General features: G+C 37.4%; 1 protein-coding gene across 3 annotated transcripts in view; it reads right to left on the bottom strand.

The window, feature by feature from the left end:
• Positions 1–472: 472 nt before the first annotated feature.
• LOC140164584 (cytochrome P450 1A1-like) overlaps positions 473–16,220 on the bottom strand; it is a 44,143-nt gene continuing 28,395 nt past the window's right edge. For 2 of the 3 annotated variants that reach the window (XM_072187895.1, XM_072187896.1), the window contains exons 6-10: positions 9,512–9,723; positions 8,676–8,801; positions 5,280–5,519; positions 4,071–4,169; positions 473–3,804 (exon numbers count right to left, since the gene is read on the bottom strand). In XM_072187895.1, coding sequence (XP_072043996.1) covers positions 3,506–3,804; positions 4,071–4,169; positions 5,280–5,519; positions 8,676–8,801; positions 9,512–9,723 — 976 coding nt within the window. In that variant the 3' untranslated portion in view covers positions 473–3,505. Of the gene's footprint in view, positions 3,805–4,070; positions 4,170–5,279; positions 5,520–8,675; positions 8,802–9,511; positions 9,724–10,407; positions 10,567–15,504; positions 15,599–16,035; positions 16,213–16,220 lie in introns of all 3 variants that reach the window. The other variant, XM_072187897.1, reaches the window with a different exon arrangement.

Raw genomic sequence — 16,220 nt, 5'->3', positions numbered from 1 at the left:
TTTTCAATGTTGATGAAAGCAATTTTGACAGTGTGCGCTCCAGTTTCAAATTCAGCAAGTCACCTCTTATAGTGTCTTTCAAGTTTTGACTTTCAAAAGTCATTTCTGGTACAAGTGTCAATGTGTCATATTTGTGCAAGGAGAACTTTTGCCGAAACTCCCGGCAAAAACTAGTCCGGGTATGTTTTTTATAGAAATCTGGTACCGCTAGGGGTATGATTTTACCTGGATTTTATCGAAATCTGTTCCCGCCAGGGACATATTTTACGAGCATATATGTATGTGGGTACCCAGAAAATCCTTGAGACCCCCCCAATAGCAGCCCAACAAGCCAGGCGGGACTGCTCTGAATACGATATTCCTGGGCTCGTTTTCGGTATCCCTGGGCTGGTCTTTGTTAAAAACAGAAATCTTGAAAGCAGTGTATTTAGGGGGTTTTTTTTCGATATAAAAAATACATCGTCAGTTCATTTGACATATCAATTCTCCATTATTACCATCGGAAAGCTGATGATGATCAACGTAGTACTAGAATCGTAGATCAAATGTAGTCAAGCTCCTCCTCTGCGTCGTGGCTCACTCACCCCATCTGCCACTTTTAACGTCACGGAGCTCAGAAGGAAAAGGAAATCATTGACTATGATCTGGTCTACAACCAAATAGGCCTAGAAGAAACCACGGGAACGGGAGTTTGGAAGATACCGTTTCGATCGACATCATCCTAGTCATGTCCAAATACAGGATCGGTCACAGCGTCATCATCCCTATATCTTCGTGTCAAAAATTGCCGTGATAGTAGAGTAGTACGGCGAATCCTCTCGTGTTTCAACAACTACGCATGGCGATTTTGTTCGAGATAGGCCGACCGACTAAGGCGATACCACAGAGCCTGCCACAGAGTTTCTATTCTACGTTTTTACGATTTGCGCATGGTCAGTACCCCAATATGATATTGCCATTGTAAGAAAATTCGATTTGTTGTCAGGTAAAACCCAGGTTTTGTTACACTCACTCGAAAAGCAATACACTAATAAGCGGCGATTGCTGTTTGCTGCGGATATATTTTACTGCATTTTATCCATAACGATTTTTAAATCGTTCATCAAAATTGTGATATATTCAACTGTTTGAGAATTACAATTATATAAAGGTACTGTATAGAATATTAAATCACAAGTCTATAATACAATGTAAATATCGACACACTATGCCACTTTCTTTATCTGCGTCAATAATAGAATATTGATTTCTATCGAATTGAATACATTCTCTCCATTTTGAGTTTGTACTTCCCCACTGAGCGATCTAGCGATCGATTTCTAGCCAATAGGATTCCTTTTCTTGCGTTCGGTGAAATACCAATCGCCCGTCGCTCACCAACGGAGTATTGTGCGGTGCGGTGTTAATATGTAACAAAATACAGAGAGGACTACTGCATTATACAGACAACTTGTTATACTTCAGCAGAACTAGAATCAGGCTGAAAGGAATTCCGAGTAAGAAGCAGATCAGATATAAGATGTAGAGTATATAATCATGATAATAGATCGGCAATCACAGGAAGAGATTGGTAATAAGGAGGCAGAACAGTATCGAGAAGGAAACATAGGGAAGTGGAGTAAGCAATGAGCGATGATTGCATTAAGAAGCAATCACAGCAATCGGCAATCACAGGAAGAGATTGGTAATAAGGAGGCAGAACAGTATCGAGAAGGAAACATAGGGAAGTGGAGTAAGCAATGAGCGATGATTGCATTAAGAAGGAAACGGTTAATGCAAATACCAATATGTCGGCTAAAGAAGAGCAGAGCCTCCACAACACGATCACGATGACCTGGTTGAAGCTGTTATAGACATTCTGAAGTGGATTGGGTTTACTGGAGAAACAGAGGATTGATAACCAAAGTTGGTTTATCTGTTCTCCATTTTTAGCCAACTATACATGGGACATGAGACTAGTGGCAGAGTGGGAGTGGCAGATGGGGTTTCCAACCCAAGTGTAGTTGGTAAAGGAGTGCGTTACTAAGAATGTATAATTGTATTCTGTGTACTGTCGTCGGTATTCTTCTAGTGTGGATGATGATAGAGACAATGGGGAAAGAATAGTAGAGGATGCACCTGTTGGAGTTGTCTCGGTCCCAGCCGGTTTGTGTTCCTCCGTGGTTTGTTTAATGCCCGGGGTTTAGTGACTGATGTGCGATTTGCAGCTGACTAGTCAAAACTAATCGGGAAAGAAGACTGCATTGTTTATTTAACTCCTCCATATCAGCATTTGACACACTTCCATGTTGGACCATGATGGTAACTGTGAAGAGCAAGCTACCTCTCTAAAGACCTTTATTCCCTCTTGTTTATATTTGCAAAGTCCACTGTCGCAATTTATACTACCACCACATAATTTCACTTCTCGTTTATTGTTTATTTTATACTACTGCTACAGACAACCATGTGGTCTTTGGTACAGGACTATGAGGAGACGTAACATCTTTGGTCAAATCCTAGATGGTCAGTGAAATTGTTCTCATATAATTTGTAATTTGAGTCAGTTGATGACCACTATTATAAAAATATGATAAGGTGTCTTTTGGAACTTTTTTTTATTTTTTTTGGTGAAATTCAAAGGGGCCAAGGATTTTCTTGGGGTAAGCGAAGAATCTCCTCATATATTCAGATGAAATAAACATAATGATAGTATAGTATTACTATTTTTTGGTATAATTATGTTAATAATGCCCAAATGCTCCAATATTATGCATTGCTGTAAAATTTGTTCTTTTAATGTAATAATATCATAAATATATGTGCCAAATTGACCCCTACCCCAGAATGTGTCCCACTTACCCCAAAGTGTTGGGGGTAAGTGGGACAGTTCAGTCATTACATAATTGGCCCCGCCTTTCTGTACTGAATTGGAGCATCGCTCCAAAACTGTAACACCAGACACTATCCCAGGATTATACTTGAATTATAAAAAGTTCAATCTTTATTCACTTACATGAGTCTTATATCCAATAATATCCTTAAGTGTCTCACTTAATATCCTATCTTACCCTATACCATTATCTAAACTAGTGCTGTACGTATATAGGACCACCTTGTCGTTACCAAATTCTATACCTGAAATTGTGCACACATAATTCTTTTGAAAATTATAGTCCAGTGCAGCAATATGACCTGCTTCTTTGACAAATGTGATGTAATCAAGCAAAATCAGTCGGAAGCCGGAAATATTGATTTTGAGATATACCCAACCAGTATTTGGCATTCCCCACCCCAGCATGCCCAGTCATCCCAAAAATCACTCAACATTTTGGGGGAAATTGTCAAAAATTCTTTAGCATGTTTAGGGGGAACTTACTGATTCACCCCTCCACCATTCACTTTGCCCTCCCAATGTCTCCTAGAACACATTCTGTGTCCCTACTGACAAGCTATGATAAACTATTCTTTAATTACTACAACGCAATAATCATCGAGTATATAGTAATTTGATGATATAATGCACTTAACGACAGCATTGAACAAATAAATGTAAATTTATGTATTTTTCATTGGCGTTTTTACACACAACTTGGTAAGGCTCAGGCGCTCGTCCCAAGAAACCCCATGGATCAACATTTATGAGTGGTTTGTCTTCCTGCCCTGGTACTTTGCTAAACTCGTATTTCTGAAGCAGCCAGCTAAACAAAAGGAATAATTCAGATTTTGCTAAAGCTTCTCCAAGGCATACTCGAGGACCAGTAGAGAACGGTAGGAAGCTGTTTGGATGCTGACGAATGCAGCCAGTTTCGTCGAGGAAATGTTCTGAGGACGAAGTACAAAATAGTGAATTTAAGTGTGCAGGTGAGGCCTACGTAATTATTATGATAGCGACATGCAGACTTTTTTACTCTAATAAGCTGACATACATCGCATAAGCATGATGAAAAGGTTTTCAAACATTGGCGGTCTTTTCAACTCTTTGTCCATGGTTTAGTAAATCAGTCTTTGAACATAATTTGACATCAGACCAAATTGTTTCCGACACAAGTATTTATCGTATTTTATTGAAATGGTATTATTACCATTACCTGGTTTGAATGTTTCAGGCTCGTCCCAGTATTTTTCATCAAAGTGTATCGCAATAAGATTAGGTATCACCATGGTACCTTTGGGTATTGCGTATCCTCCTGTAGATGAACAGACAAGAAAATTACTGTCATCATTATCATAGCATGCCAAATAATTCTAACATCCTTTATCACGGCTAAGTTATACATGGTTTCCGAATTCCACAACTGCTTCAATCGCACGAGAGCAAAAGACTTTAATACGTACAGAGCTACTTTCATGTAAAATTAGGCTTATTTTTATTTTACAAGATTACTTTCACGTTTGCCATTGGCACAGTTAGTCTACTTTTTCCATATAACCAAATCCAAATGAGGATCAATCTTGGCGTATTCTGATAGTACTAAATTATTATGGGAGGACAGAGTACAGTGTAAATAGCGCGCCCTTGTGTAAGAGCTGGATAGTGTAAGAGCTGGGCCTTAAATAAGGTAATGAGCAATACATGACGTAAACAGGCGTAGTGCCATTTGGTCTAATATCATTTCGTCTAATACCCGTTTAGTCTATATACAATGGTCCGTGTGCTCAAAACCAATTAGACCCTGTCTAACTTTGGATCTGGTATATCTATATGGAGAAACCAATTAGACCAGGTCTAACTTTGGATCTGGTCTCTATGGAGATTAGTTCTAAAGAGAAGGAACCTTTTGGTATTACCTTATTTGATATCTTAAGGGAAATATATGTATATATATATATAGATTAATATTAGATGCCTGCAGTATAACCGAGACTTTGCTATATTAAGGTTAGACCTGGTGACGTTAGACCTGGTGACGTTAGACCTGGTCTAACTTGTTTTGTGCATACGGAAAGTGTCTATATATAACCAGAAAGGCTAATTATCACTTAGTCTAATAATCATTTGGTCTAATAACCGTTTAACAGATCCCTATAATAGGCTCTATGATCTTTTTTCATTACACGGCACGTAGTAGATCTGACCAGAAAAAGATTTTACCCATATGCCTTCATGTTTTACAGAGCGGTCATTTTGTGACTCTTACAATTCAAAGTCCTGCAAATCGATATACGCAGTTTATACAGAGTACCGAGAGCCTTGGGTACAGTCACTTCTATCAGGCAAGTCACTGATACTTGGTAAATTTAAGTCCAGAGAACTAATTACAATAATGGCCTAATTACATTTTACTATAATCACTTACTGAGTATTGTATCGCAATGCGTTGTGTGAGGCAGAGCGAATTGTCCGATCGAACTGTACCGAAGTATTTCCATTATAGTTGCTTCGCAGTATGGAAGGTTACCGCGATCCTGCAGACACGGAAACCTCTCCTGACCTATGACCTTGTGGATTTCATCTACACATTTCTGTTGGATGTCAGGATTCTCTGCCATGAGAGCGATGGTCCATGTCAATGTGGCGATTAAACTCTCGGTCCCAGCTGGTATAAAAAAAAATTAATAAAAGTTTGTGCATAGTGACGAATTGTACTTAACATATCAATCAATCTTTATCAATCAATCAATCAATCAATCAATCAATCTTTATTTCATTCAAAATACAACAATACAATAACAGCAAAACAACACATTTGAATGAGGAGATGCTCAGAAGGCCAAAAAGGCCTGAACAAGCACCCCCTTAACCTTAGCCTAAGTTTCTTAATTTGTCTAATAAAATACAATTACATACATACAAACACCCCCCACCCTCTTCCATACATTCATGTAGAACGAACTAAGCAGGAAAAAAATGATGAATAAAGAACATGCAGAATATAAGTTTAAGACAAATTAGGATTTCATAACATATGCTCACGTATATCGCAAAAGAAAGCTGACATTTTGTGAATATAGTATAAATGCTAAGAGATCAGTTAATTTTAATCGATTTTTTGTTTTAAAAGGAGAAAAATAAAATAAGTAAATCAAAACTAAGAGGTATTAAGTGTACATTTTCATAAGGTTTGTTTTAATTTGGGATCTAAAGAGTTTTACTGATGTAGCCGTTTTGGCGCATCTGTCGGTCGAATGCCATTTTCTTGGCCCGGCGGTTCTTATTGTTTTGTTAGCAAACTCTGTTTTTGTAAGACAGATCTTGTAATCTTCAGCGTTTCTTGTGTGATACCTGAGGTGATTCCTCTGCTCAACGAAATAACTATTGAAGGCCTTTGGTAACAGATTGGTATTATACTTGTACATGAAAGTGCTTAGTTCGAGATCATAACTATCATAAACATTAAGCAAATTGTAATTCTTGAAAATAGGGGCTGAGTGACTTAAAAAGTGACTATTCGATATCATTCTAAGGGCTTTTTTTGAAGTTTGAAAATCTTTTCCAAATATTTTTGACAAGTATTTCCCCATGCTAAGATACCGTAGTTTATGTAAGGAAGTATTAAAGTACAATATAGTGAATACATTATTCGCTCGGGAACAAAATGTTTCAGTTGGCTTATTACACCAACACCTCTAGATATATTCTTGAGATGTTGGTAATATGAAATTTCCAAGTTAGATTTTCATCAATTGTCACTCCAAGAAATTTGGTCTTATTCAACCTTTCCAGGATTACATTATCTAATATAATATTATTAGTAACATTGTACAATACGCGTGATGTTTTGTGATTTGTACCAAGCACCATATAATTAGTCTTGCTTGCATTCACTGATAGCTTATTAGCCTTAAACCAATTATTAACTTCTTTTAATTCATTGTTGATAAGATCGTATTTGGACACAATGTCCTTATGTGAATAAGTTATAGTAGTATCATCGGCAAACAAGACAAATTTTAGAATGGTGGAAGTATTTATGATATCATTAACATACAAAATGAACAATAATGGGCCTAGGATGGAGCCTTGAGGTACTCCACATATTATATCTTTATATTCAGATTTACAAGAATTGTAATACACATACTGTTTTCTATTATGTAAGTAATCTTTAAACCATTTTAAAACGTTTCCTCTAAAACCATAATGTTCCAGTTTATGTAATAAAATACTATGGTCGATAGTGTCAAAGGCTTTTGACAAATCTAAGAAAATCCCAACAGTTGTCTCATTGTTTTCGACAGCATTACTAATTTTGTCAATAAATTCCAAGATAGCCATATAGGTAGAATGTTTAGATCTAAAGCCAAATTGCTTATCATTTAGAATTTCATTCAAAATACAACAATACAATAACAATACTATGTGAGAGATAAATTACTGTGGTCGATCGATCGTAAGTTTAATTTTTATTGAAGCAATTTTGTTTTAACATTAGGGTTTTACCATTTTTTATGTGGATCCGTTGATCCGTTGTCGGATCTAGGTCCGTGTTCTAGTATTTACCGGTCGGAACTAAATGGACATGCATGACTGTGGATTCGATCTACCATCATGGCGATTTCTGCCATGAAGATATCGGGGCGATGACACTGTGCAACGTACACATAAACATTACAATTGGCTCTTCCATAGAACGTTTTAGAATAGATACACCCCAGGGAGTATCATCCAAAGTTTCGCAAGAGAGTGCGCGGACGCCACGGAGATGGACAAACCGGTCTGGAATACGAGCATTTTACCTGTATTAATCATTTTAAAATAATACACATACAATCGTCTTCGTTCATTTTAAACATACAAAAAAGTTGTACATCTTTCAAGATATTTTGCCTTTACAATGCGCATACCATGGACGAAAGAGATAACAGGCCGCGTACCATCAGTGAAAGCAGTGAAAATAAAGGTAGAGAAGCGACACTCCGTACAATTAACGTGCAGACGGCCTATACCGATGTGAGGACAGAAAATGTGACTCTCCTGCTAGTCTCGGGCGCGGGCCAGACTGTATGCGGTATGAACAAAAACATAATTAACTGGTTGTGTAGGAGACTAGCAGGAGAGTCACATTTTTCTGTCCTCTGCTGTCCTCCGGAGTGTCGCGGTCCTGGTGAAAGTCTCCGCATCATCCGATAATGAGGGTCAATTGTTCCATGAAATGCGACAGGCGAGACTGCTAGGCAATTATTGCGTATTTTCGCGGTCTATCGCGAAAGCACGCAACGCTCTATCGCGTATACGCGAAGCCACACAGCGCTGGCGTGATCGCTAGACACGGCACGATCGAATAATCGGCCCTCGTGAATATCTGAGAACTTATATCCATCATATAATACACGGGGACTTTGACTGGTGGTACGTACTCTGCATATGCGTAGATCCCGGGGGGATGGGGGATTTATATTTTGCCAGGGGGCTGCTCCATACAATCATCCCCCCCAATGTTGACGCCTGAATATAGGTTTCTGACCAAATTAACCTCATATTTGCCCATTTTAGCCCCAAAAGTGCTAATTTTTGCGCTCTTCGCGCTCATTTATTCCACTTTTGCGCTATATTTCATCAGTTTAGCTTCAAAATAGCAAAATTTTTCGCTCGCAACTTATTCAGTCGCAAAAATGTGCTGGATTTAGTATACTCCAAGAATTTTTCCCAGCCCCATCCCCCATGTCAAAAAGAAATCACGCCACTGGTACTCTGTAGCGCTCTGTGGCGCATACAATCATTGTTTTTCAACAAAACGTGACATAATCTGTACCTCCAAACATATCCGAGATAGTCTGACACAGATGGGTATCCGTAAGTTTTGAGATGTGTTCACTGCCCTCATCGATGGCTTCCTCTTGCGCGTGAATCAGTGAATCGAACATATCCCGTTGGTTGTCTGAAATGGCCATTGAAAAAATACATGTCTTGTAGATATATAAATATAAATATTTATATATAAATAGACGTCTATCGAACCTGAGACGAAAATAGCAACAGGGATCGGAAGCACGACCAAATTCACCCGTGTGCAATGAGCCAGGTCTGTTACGGCTTTATGTGCATGCTCAGATCGAAACAAACTTGACAGGATGGACAAACTTGTGCTTCAAACTACATATTAATGCAAAAACTTTGCCCATGACATGGTGTATTATTTCCTTGATGCAATGGTTAAAAATCATGATGTAATAGTTGGAAGCACAAGCGGTAAATTCTAATTCATGATAAATTAAAGGACGAAACATAAACATGATAAATGTAAAAGATCGATTTTCCTGTGATTATTTTAATTACAAAAAAGCTATGCCTATATTAATGTTCTCTTTTTCTTTTCTTTTTTTCTTTTTTTTTTCCTTTTTTGTCATATTATCTATGATACGAACATTGCCTTGATAAAATTGAGTGTTCAAACAAGAAAAGATAATGGAACTTTAAATTTAAGTTACCATTAATGCAAAAATTTATTTTGTAGAATTGATAATCTATAAATCGTAAAAGATCTTTGCTTCAAGTTCAACATGTTCAAGCACCAGCAATTTGAAACTCAAAGATTAACTATATCACTCGAATAAAAAAAACTCGAATAAGCTTATTTTATCATCATACCTGGGTCATAGGTTTCACGGTGACTCCTGAAATAGTCGTGTATTTTACCCAAATATTGACTTAAATGTTTCTTATGTTTTCGCAGAGCAGCTGACTCTGGTATGAATCTGGCAATGGGGATGAAGTCTGCTGCAAATCCACGCCCAATGATCTCAAATCCCTCCTTACTCATATTAATGAAAAATTGTAGCCTCGGGTCGTCAAAATCATAACTGGAAATTAATAACACAGAGGTTGTCACGAATAATACTGCATAGGCACTGGCGTAACTAGGACTTTCAAATGGGGAGGGGGCAAGGTAGTTTTTAAAACCCACTTCTGAATCCTGCTCTCTGAGTTGGTTGAGATCGGCGGTTGTAACTTATAGTACATGTGAGCGTACACTACGAATAAGCCGTAAAGTCGGCCAATTGTATTATGAGATACAGTATAAAAATGTCGTATTCATAGGTTCCTCAATTAGGCGCGACATGTTTCTCATATTTTTGATAGCGTTTAAACCAATCAGTAATCCTATTGTTGAAGAGGATAATAATCTTCTACCTATTTCTATAGACTCATTAAAGGAGCAGGTCTATTGCAAAATTAAGTTTATCTCTATTCGAAGATAATAATTGTTACATTACACTCGTTGCAATTGTTTATCCGAATTTCTCCTGAGATGGAGCCGGGGACCCAGCTATGGCTGCCATTCAGGTGTAGGAATGCGTAAAATTGGATTCGTCTATAGGCTGGCATAATCATGATAATGATCAAAGTTTCTGCATACTATTATTAGCTCCTTATGTCACTCAGTAAGTGTTGATGTGGTGACATGTGGTGTCACACCCACCGACCACACCCCAGGCCACACCAAACATCAGTGTTCCTTGTCCGGTAGCAATTGCACAACTTACGTTTCTCCAAAGGATAAACTTGTAAGAATATTGTATATTCCAAGTAAAATAACATCTTTTGGGTCCATGGGCTGGCCCTTAAACGCATCTATCCTTTCAGACATTCTCCCTGTAATTTCTTCGGCCAGTTTTTCCAATTTCCTGCTTGATGCAAAGTGTCTGTAAAATGTTATACGATTGAAACAGTAGGCTATATAATTGAAGACCGAATAAAAAAGACTAGTTTGCGTATGACGGTACTGCGCAGGCCAGCAACCAATCACATCGCGCCTTTGCCCTGATGTCAGACCTAAAGTAGTCTTTTTAATTCGGTCTTCAATTATAGTTAATGTTATCGATCTTCCAGGTAAATGAAATTTTGAAATATTAACAAAAATAAAAGCTAATAAATCTTATTTATCTGGACTTGTATTTAATTTGATGGTTGTGGTGTCACGTTTGATCCAAAACACATTTACATAACGAATGGTTTTGCTGTAAACTGTTGATGGATCGGAGCAGGAATGTCTCATATCCTTGATGACCCCATTCACCCATATCTACATGTGTGTTGCTTATCTTCGAGTTTTGAGTTTCAAGTGATAATTTTCGAGTATCGAGTCAAGATTTCGAGTTTCGAGTGATAATTTTCGACTGTCGAGTGATAATTTTCGAGTGTCGAGTGATAATTTTCGAGTGTCGAGTGATGATTTTCGAGTGTCGAGTGATAATTTTCGAGTGTCAAGTGATGATTTTCGAGTGTCGAGTGATGATTTTCGAGTGTCGAGTGATGATTTTCGAGTGTCGAGTGATGATTTTCGAGTGTCGAGTGAGGATTTTCGAGTGTCGAGTGATGATTTTCTAGTGTCGAGTGATCGAGTGATGATTTTCGAGTGTCGAGTGATGATTTTCGAGTGTCGAGTGATGATTTTCGAGTGTCGAGTGATGATTTTCGAGTGTCGAGTGATGATTTTCGAGTGTCGAGTGACGATTTTCGAGTGCCGAGTGAGGATTTTCGAGGAAAATCTGTGTTTAGTAAAGTGTGCTGAGGCTTGTGGATCAACGTCTAGGCGTTGTGCCTGTGCGTAGCGCACTATAAATCACTGCGCTTTTTTTAAAATATATATATATTGAACCCAGACTTGCATCTAGGTTCTATGTCAGTTTTCAACATTGTAGTATATATTTTAGTATTTTCACTAAATGCAGTATTTAAGGTGGAATTGCTCTTAAAGCATGTTTTAAGAGGTTAATAATTTTGATTATTTGTCAAAACAATCAGATAACAAAATGAGGAAATTAAATTGATATACCGTATTCGTTCTATTTACTGTACATATCCCTATAAGTGCCTTTATTACACATGATCCCCTATCATTATGTGCAGAAACCAATTACACATCAAACATGGAACCATGTATAAACTTAAAATCAATAATTTGGACCATTGTTTACGTTTGCAAGTATGTAAACAATGTCTAAAATAAGCACTAACTCAAAATGATGTTGCTAAGCGCCCTGGCAGGGACTCTCTTTTGGAATTTGCAGGAGAGCATTAAATAGCTCTTCTGGAGCCTTCAAGGAGAGCTGTTTAGAGCATAAAGTTTACAATAGAATGTAAGGAGAGAATGGTCAACTAAGGAGAGCTAAAAATCACTCTCCTATACCAGATTTAAGGAGAACAGTAGAGAGTGATTGCTCTCGCTCTCCTCAAAAGGCAGTCCCTGCCCTGGGTGATTAATGGAATGAATACGGTATTATGAAAACCATAATTATATCTGATTTACTGAACAAACAAAAGATATTTTGATCAGTGTACTTTGCCCTACTCTATGACTGTATAGAACATGTTGAGCATTTACTAATATCCAGAAAATGCCTCATGAGCCACCTTAAGTTAAAAATATGTGGTATTTAAGCCAATTTATGGCAACAAATCAATTTTGGAGCAAACTCGAAATTTTTCATTTTCGAGTGACATGACTCGATTTTGATCATTTTTCGAGTGACAAGACTCAATTTTGATCATTTTTCGAGTAACAAGACTCGAAATTGTGCCATTTTCGAGTTTCATACAAATGCTCTAAATTTATATTTTTGGCTCTGATTTGTTATACTGAAGATGTCAAAAAATGTTAAATTAAATTAAAATGCCTTCCCAAACAACAGACAATGGTACTCTAATTTAAATATGAGCCGACAGAATATAATATACATATTGAGGGCATTAGGACAGGTCTTTATTCACATAATTTGAAAGAGTTTACATGTATGATCAAGCTATAGCAAAAATATGAAAATATGTAACGTATTTGAATCCACTAGGTTACGGAGTTTTTGATTTAGAAATGTCTTCGTCGTGTTTTCATTAATTCACCTGAAGATAGCCATTGCGTAAAACACTGCAGAGTGAAATGTAATAAAATCTGTGTTTATATTTTGAATCCGATGGAAAGCAAGAGTAACCTTAACCCTAACAGAATTGTGTATACAAAATACTACTTGATATATGCGCTGTTCGTGCGTGCAACCCACGTGGTGTGATGACGCAATCGGCCTAAGTGATATATAGGCACGGTATCGCTAGCCAGTGAAGCCCAAGACCCGTGGCAAAGTGTCGCCGGCCCAGTACTTGGCATGCGAGTGGTCTCGGGTTACGAGTCCCACCCAGAGCAAACAACTTCTTTCTTTGTTTTCTCTCTTTATTCCTTCCTTCTTTCCCTTCCCCTCGCGGTTAGGGTTAGGGATGACAGACTGTCTCTACTGGGTGGCTTGCTGTCGATAACAGAATCCAATTTTCGTCACCCTACTTTTACTTAGAGACAGTCCGTCACCCGTTTCATATTGTTGACTTTTTCACTTTTTACCCCATAATTTCACTCATTCTTCAGGCCCTGCCCTCTATCGGGTGCTAATTGATAGTTTATGCTTGATCGCTATTGTTTTGGAGCAACATTGTTTCTTTGTAAAACTGTCTTTGCGCTAACGCCTCGTAGCCACCCCCAGCCAGCGCCATACCTCATTTCGATTTTTAAAATACCAATATCCTCTTTCTTATATTCTATAGTGTCGCATATTACCTCAAATATTTATTAACTACAATGAAAATACGTATCGTGTAATACAGGATATTTATCTAGCCATGGTGTTCACCGTGTCAAATATGGTGTGTTCCGTGTAGATATGGGTGAATGGGGTGCATGAGAGCAAGAGTCCCACCCCGGAATTTTCTTTACTACCGCGTCGCAGAGGATGTATAAAGACATTTCCCTAACCCGATGGGGTTTCTGACCTTGGTGTGTCTGGCTTTTGTACACATGTGGCACAGTTGACCATACCTTGCATTGGGATTGTGTGCAAATATCTGGTGTTTTCATCCTTTTATTTAACATTCAAAACATTGAGACTTATGAATAAAATTAATGCTGCGGGACAATATGAATGTTTCCTGTAAGAAAGTCAAATATGAGATATAAGTCTCAACTATTAGCTTGTTGACTGCAGCTTTTGTGTGTGTGGCAATGGGGACTTTGCCTTTAAAATTAGGTTATATTGATCAAATTTCCCAATCATAGTGCATTGTAGGAATGACTTCCTCCTGACCGCGTCGTACGTGGCTTATGGTTGTGGTATTGTCCCTCCTCCGAATGAAGCGCAAAAAAGGCTACATGCACTAGCATCTACAACATGCTCATCTATCAGGGCACATTTCTTTATAACCTCAATACATTTGTATAACCATTGAATGACCTCTGAGAATTTGGGTACAAAAACTCATACCCTGCAAGTTGAGGTCATATTTTGCACTATGATTGTTTAATTGAGGTATGGCATTTGGATGAGGTCATTGTGGTCCATAATGATGTGTTCGTCATGAGGAAGCACATCTAAGGGCATCCTTGTACTAGCTAATATTAAAACTATGCAAAAAGCAGAATTCGTTAAGGGGGTATAATACCATACTGTTGCAAATTTATGATATATGTTATGGTATAAAATATGTTCATCACCTCATGTCCTGAATGTATAAAATATCTCTACATACAAAGTGCTTTAGTGAATCATTTTAGTCCTATATATTTTTGTTTACTGTATCCTAGTAACTCAGATGTGTGTTTCATAACAAACCATAATTTCTTATATTCAACATGTTCAAGTAAGTACATGAATAGAATACATTAAATCCTTTATTATACCCTCTATAGAAAATTTATTCAGCGGTGCATGCTAAATAACACTGAATAAATTAAGTAAACTCTTCAACAATGCATGCATAGTCAATTTAATACTAAGTACCTTCTATAATGTGTTTTTAGGAAAAGAGATTTAAAAAGGCTATAGGTCATCATAGGTCAGGTTATAGGTCACTTGGTTCAGGTCAAATTTAGGCATCCATTTTGAATACATGTGATAGTCTGTGATATCATAATGAGGCATCGATTTTGATATTTTGTCTTTTACTGGATATAGGCCCTATACTTGAAAAGTGTGTGGTGGATATACTAAAATACCTTGGGATGTAAATGGTAAGTATAATTTAGATTGCCCAGTTGAGATGGATTGGACAAATAAATATAATTCAAATAATTCAAATAAATATTATTATTATAAAATAGTTACCAAAATCACAAAACTGAAGCTTACGGAAAATTGCCTAATATGGTGGTATAGGTGACAAGAAATACAATTTTTTCAACATTGCTGTAGTGTGGTTGTGGTAACCTATTACCTATGGCTTAATTAAGTTTCAGTGAAATAATGTCTCAAGTTAAAAATAAAACTTATAGCTCAACATTGAAAATAGAATGTGGAGCACCAAGTTCATGAAGTCATAAAAGAAATCAGGAACCACTTATTCCCATTTTATAAATCTACATTATTTGTGTTAGCAACACATATCCAAAATTTTAACGAAATCCGTTGATAGTAAGCTTTCCAACATAAAAAATTTAAAACATCAGTGATGTACAATAAAACGAGAAGATTTGCCCCTTCATTTTGCATACCACTTTGTCCAATTTGTTTTTTAATTTCTTCACAAAATGCAAAAGAATTGCAAAAAAATGCAATGGGTGTAGTACCCCCTTAAGGTATAATGGATTTATTAGCAAAACTTACCTAATAGCCGAATGACTGAGCTTTCTATGCAATTTCCATTTCTCATTGTGTGGGCTAAACGAAATATCTTTGTAACCTTCTGTCAACAGTTCCACTGCAACAATGAACGCAAACAAGCAAGGAAAATAGTAAAAAAGTCTGTGTCAAAATTGTGAATATTTCCAGTCATCCAGTCGTTAAAATTTTACAGGAACCTTCTTTTACAACTTTCTACGTTGAGCCATGATGACATCAGACTTTATTTATCAGACAACTGACCCGATGTGGCCAAATCTAAATGTGAAACAAATCGTGGTAAACATAATGTTTGCTGCGATATGTCGACGACACTTTCGTGATTATTGAGCGCACTGAATTAGAAGGTGTCTTTAAACATATCACCAAGTTTATTTAGACTATAACATCAAATTTACCATGCAGGAAAGGTGTAAAGCCGACACGCTAACTGACAGTACATGTACAGAGCGGATACCATCATAAGCGAAAGCGAGCTGATGGTCCGAACCCTAATTCGGATTATTTACGATTTACCAGAAAACAGTTGTGGTCTGTCGGCGAAGTCGATGGGCTTTTTAAGAAAAGCATCTCTCACTACTTCAATGTCATTTAGAACTACGAGCCACCATTTGCCGACCTTAACCGAAAACACGTTCCCGTATTCTTTGCTACAATCACGGAACACGTCCCGCGCAGGTTTCTTCCTAAACACTTCAGAA

Source organism: Amphiura filiformis, chromosome 11, assembly GCF_039555335.1.
Source record: "Amphiura filiformis chromosome 11, Afil_fr2py, whole genome shotgun sequence".
NCBI lineage: Eukaryota > Metazoa > Echinodermata > Ophiuroidea > Amphilepidida > Amphiuridae > Amphiura > Amphiura filiformis.
The sequence above is the reverse complement of the archived record's forward strand: the minus strand, read 5'-3'. Positions and strand labels throughout refer to the sequence as shown.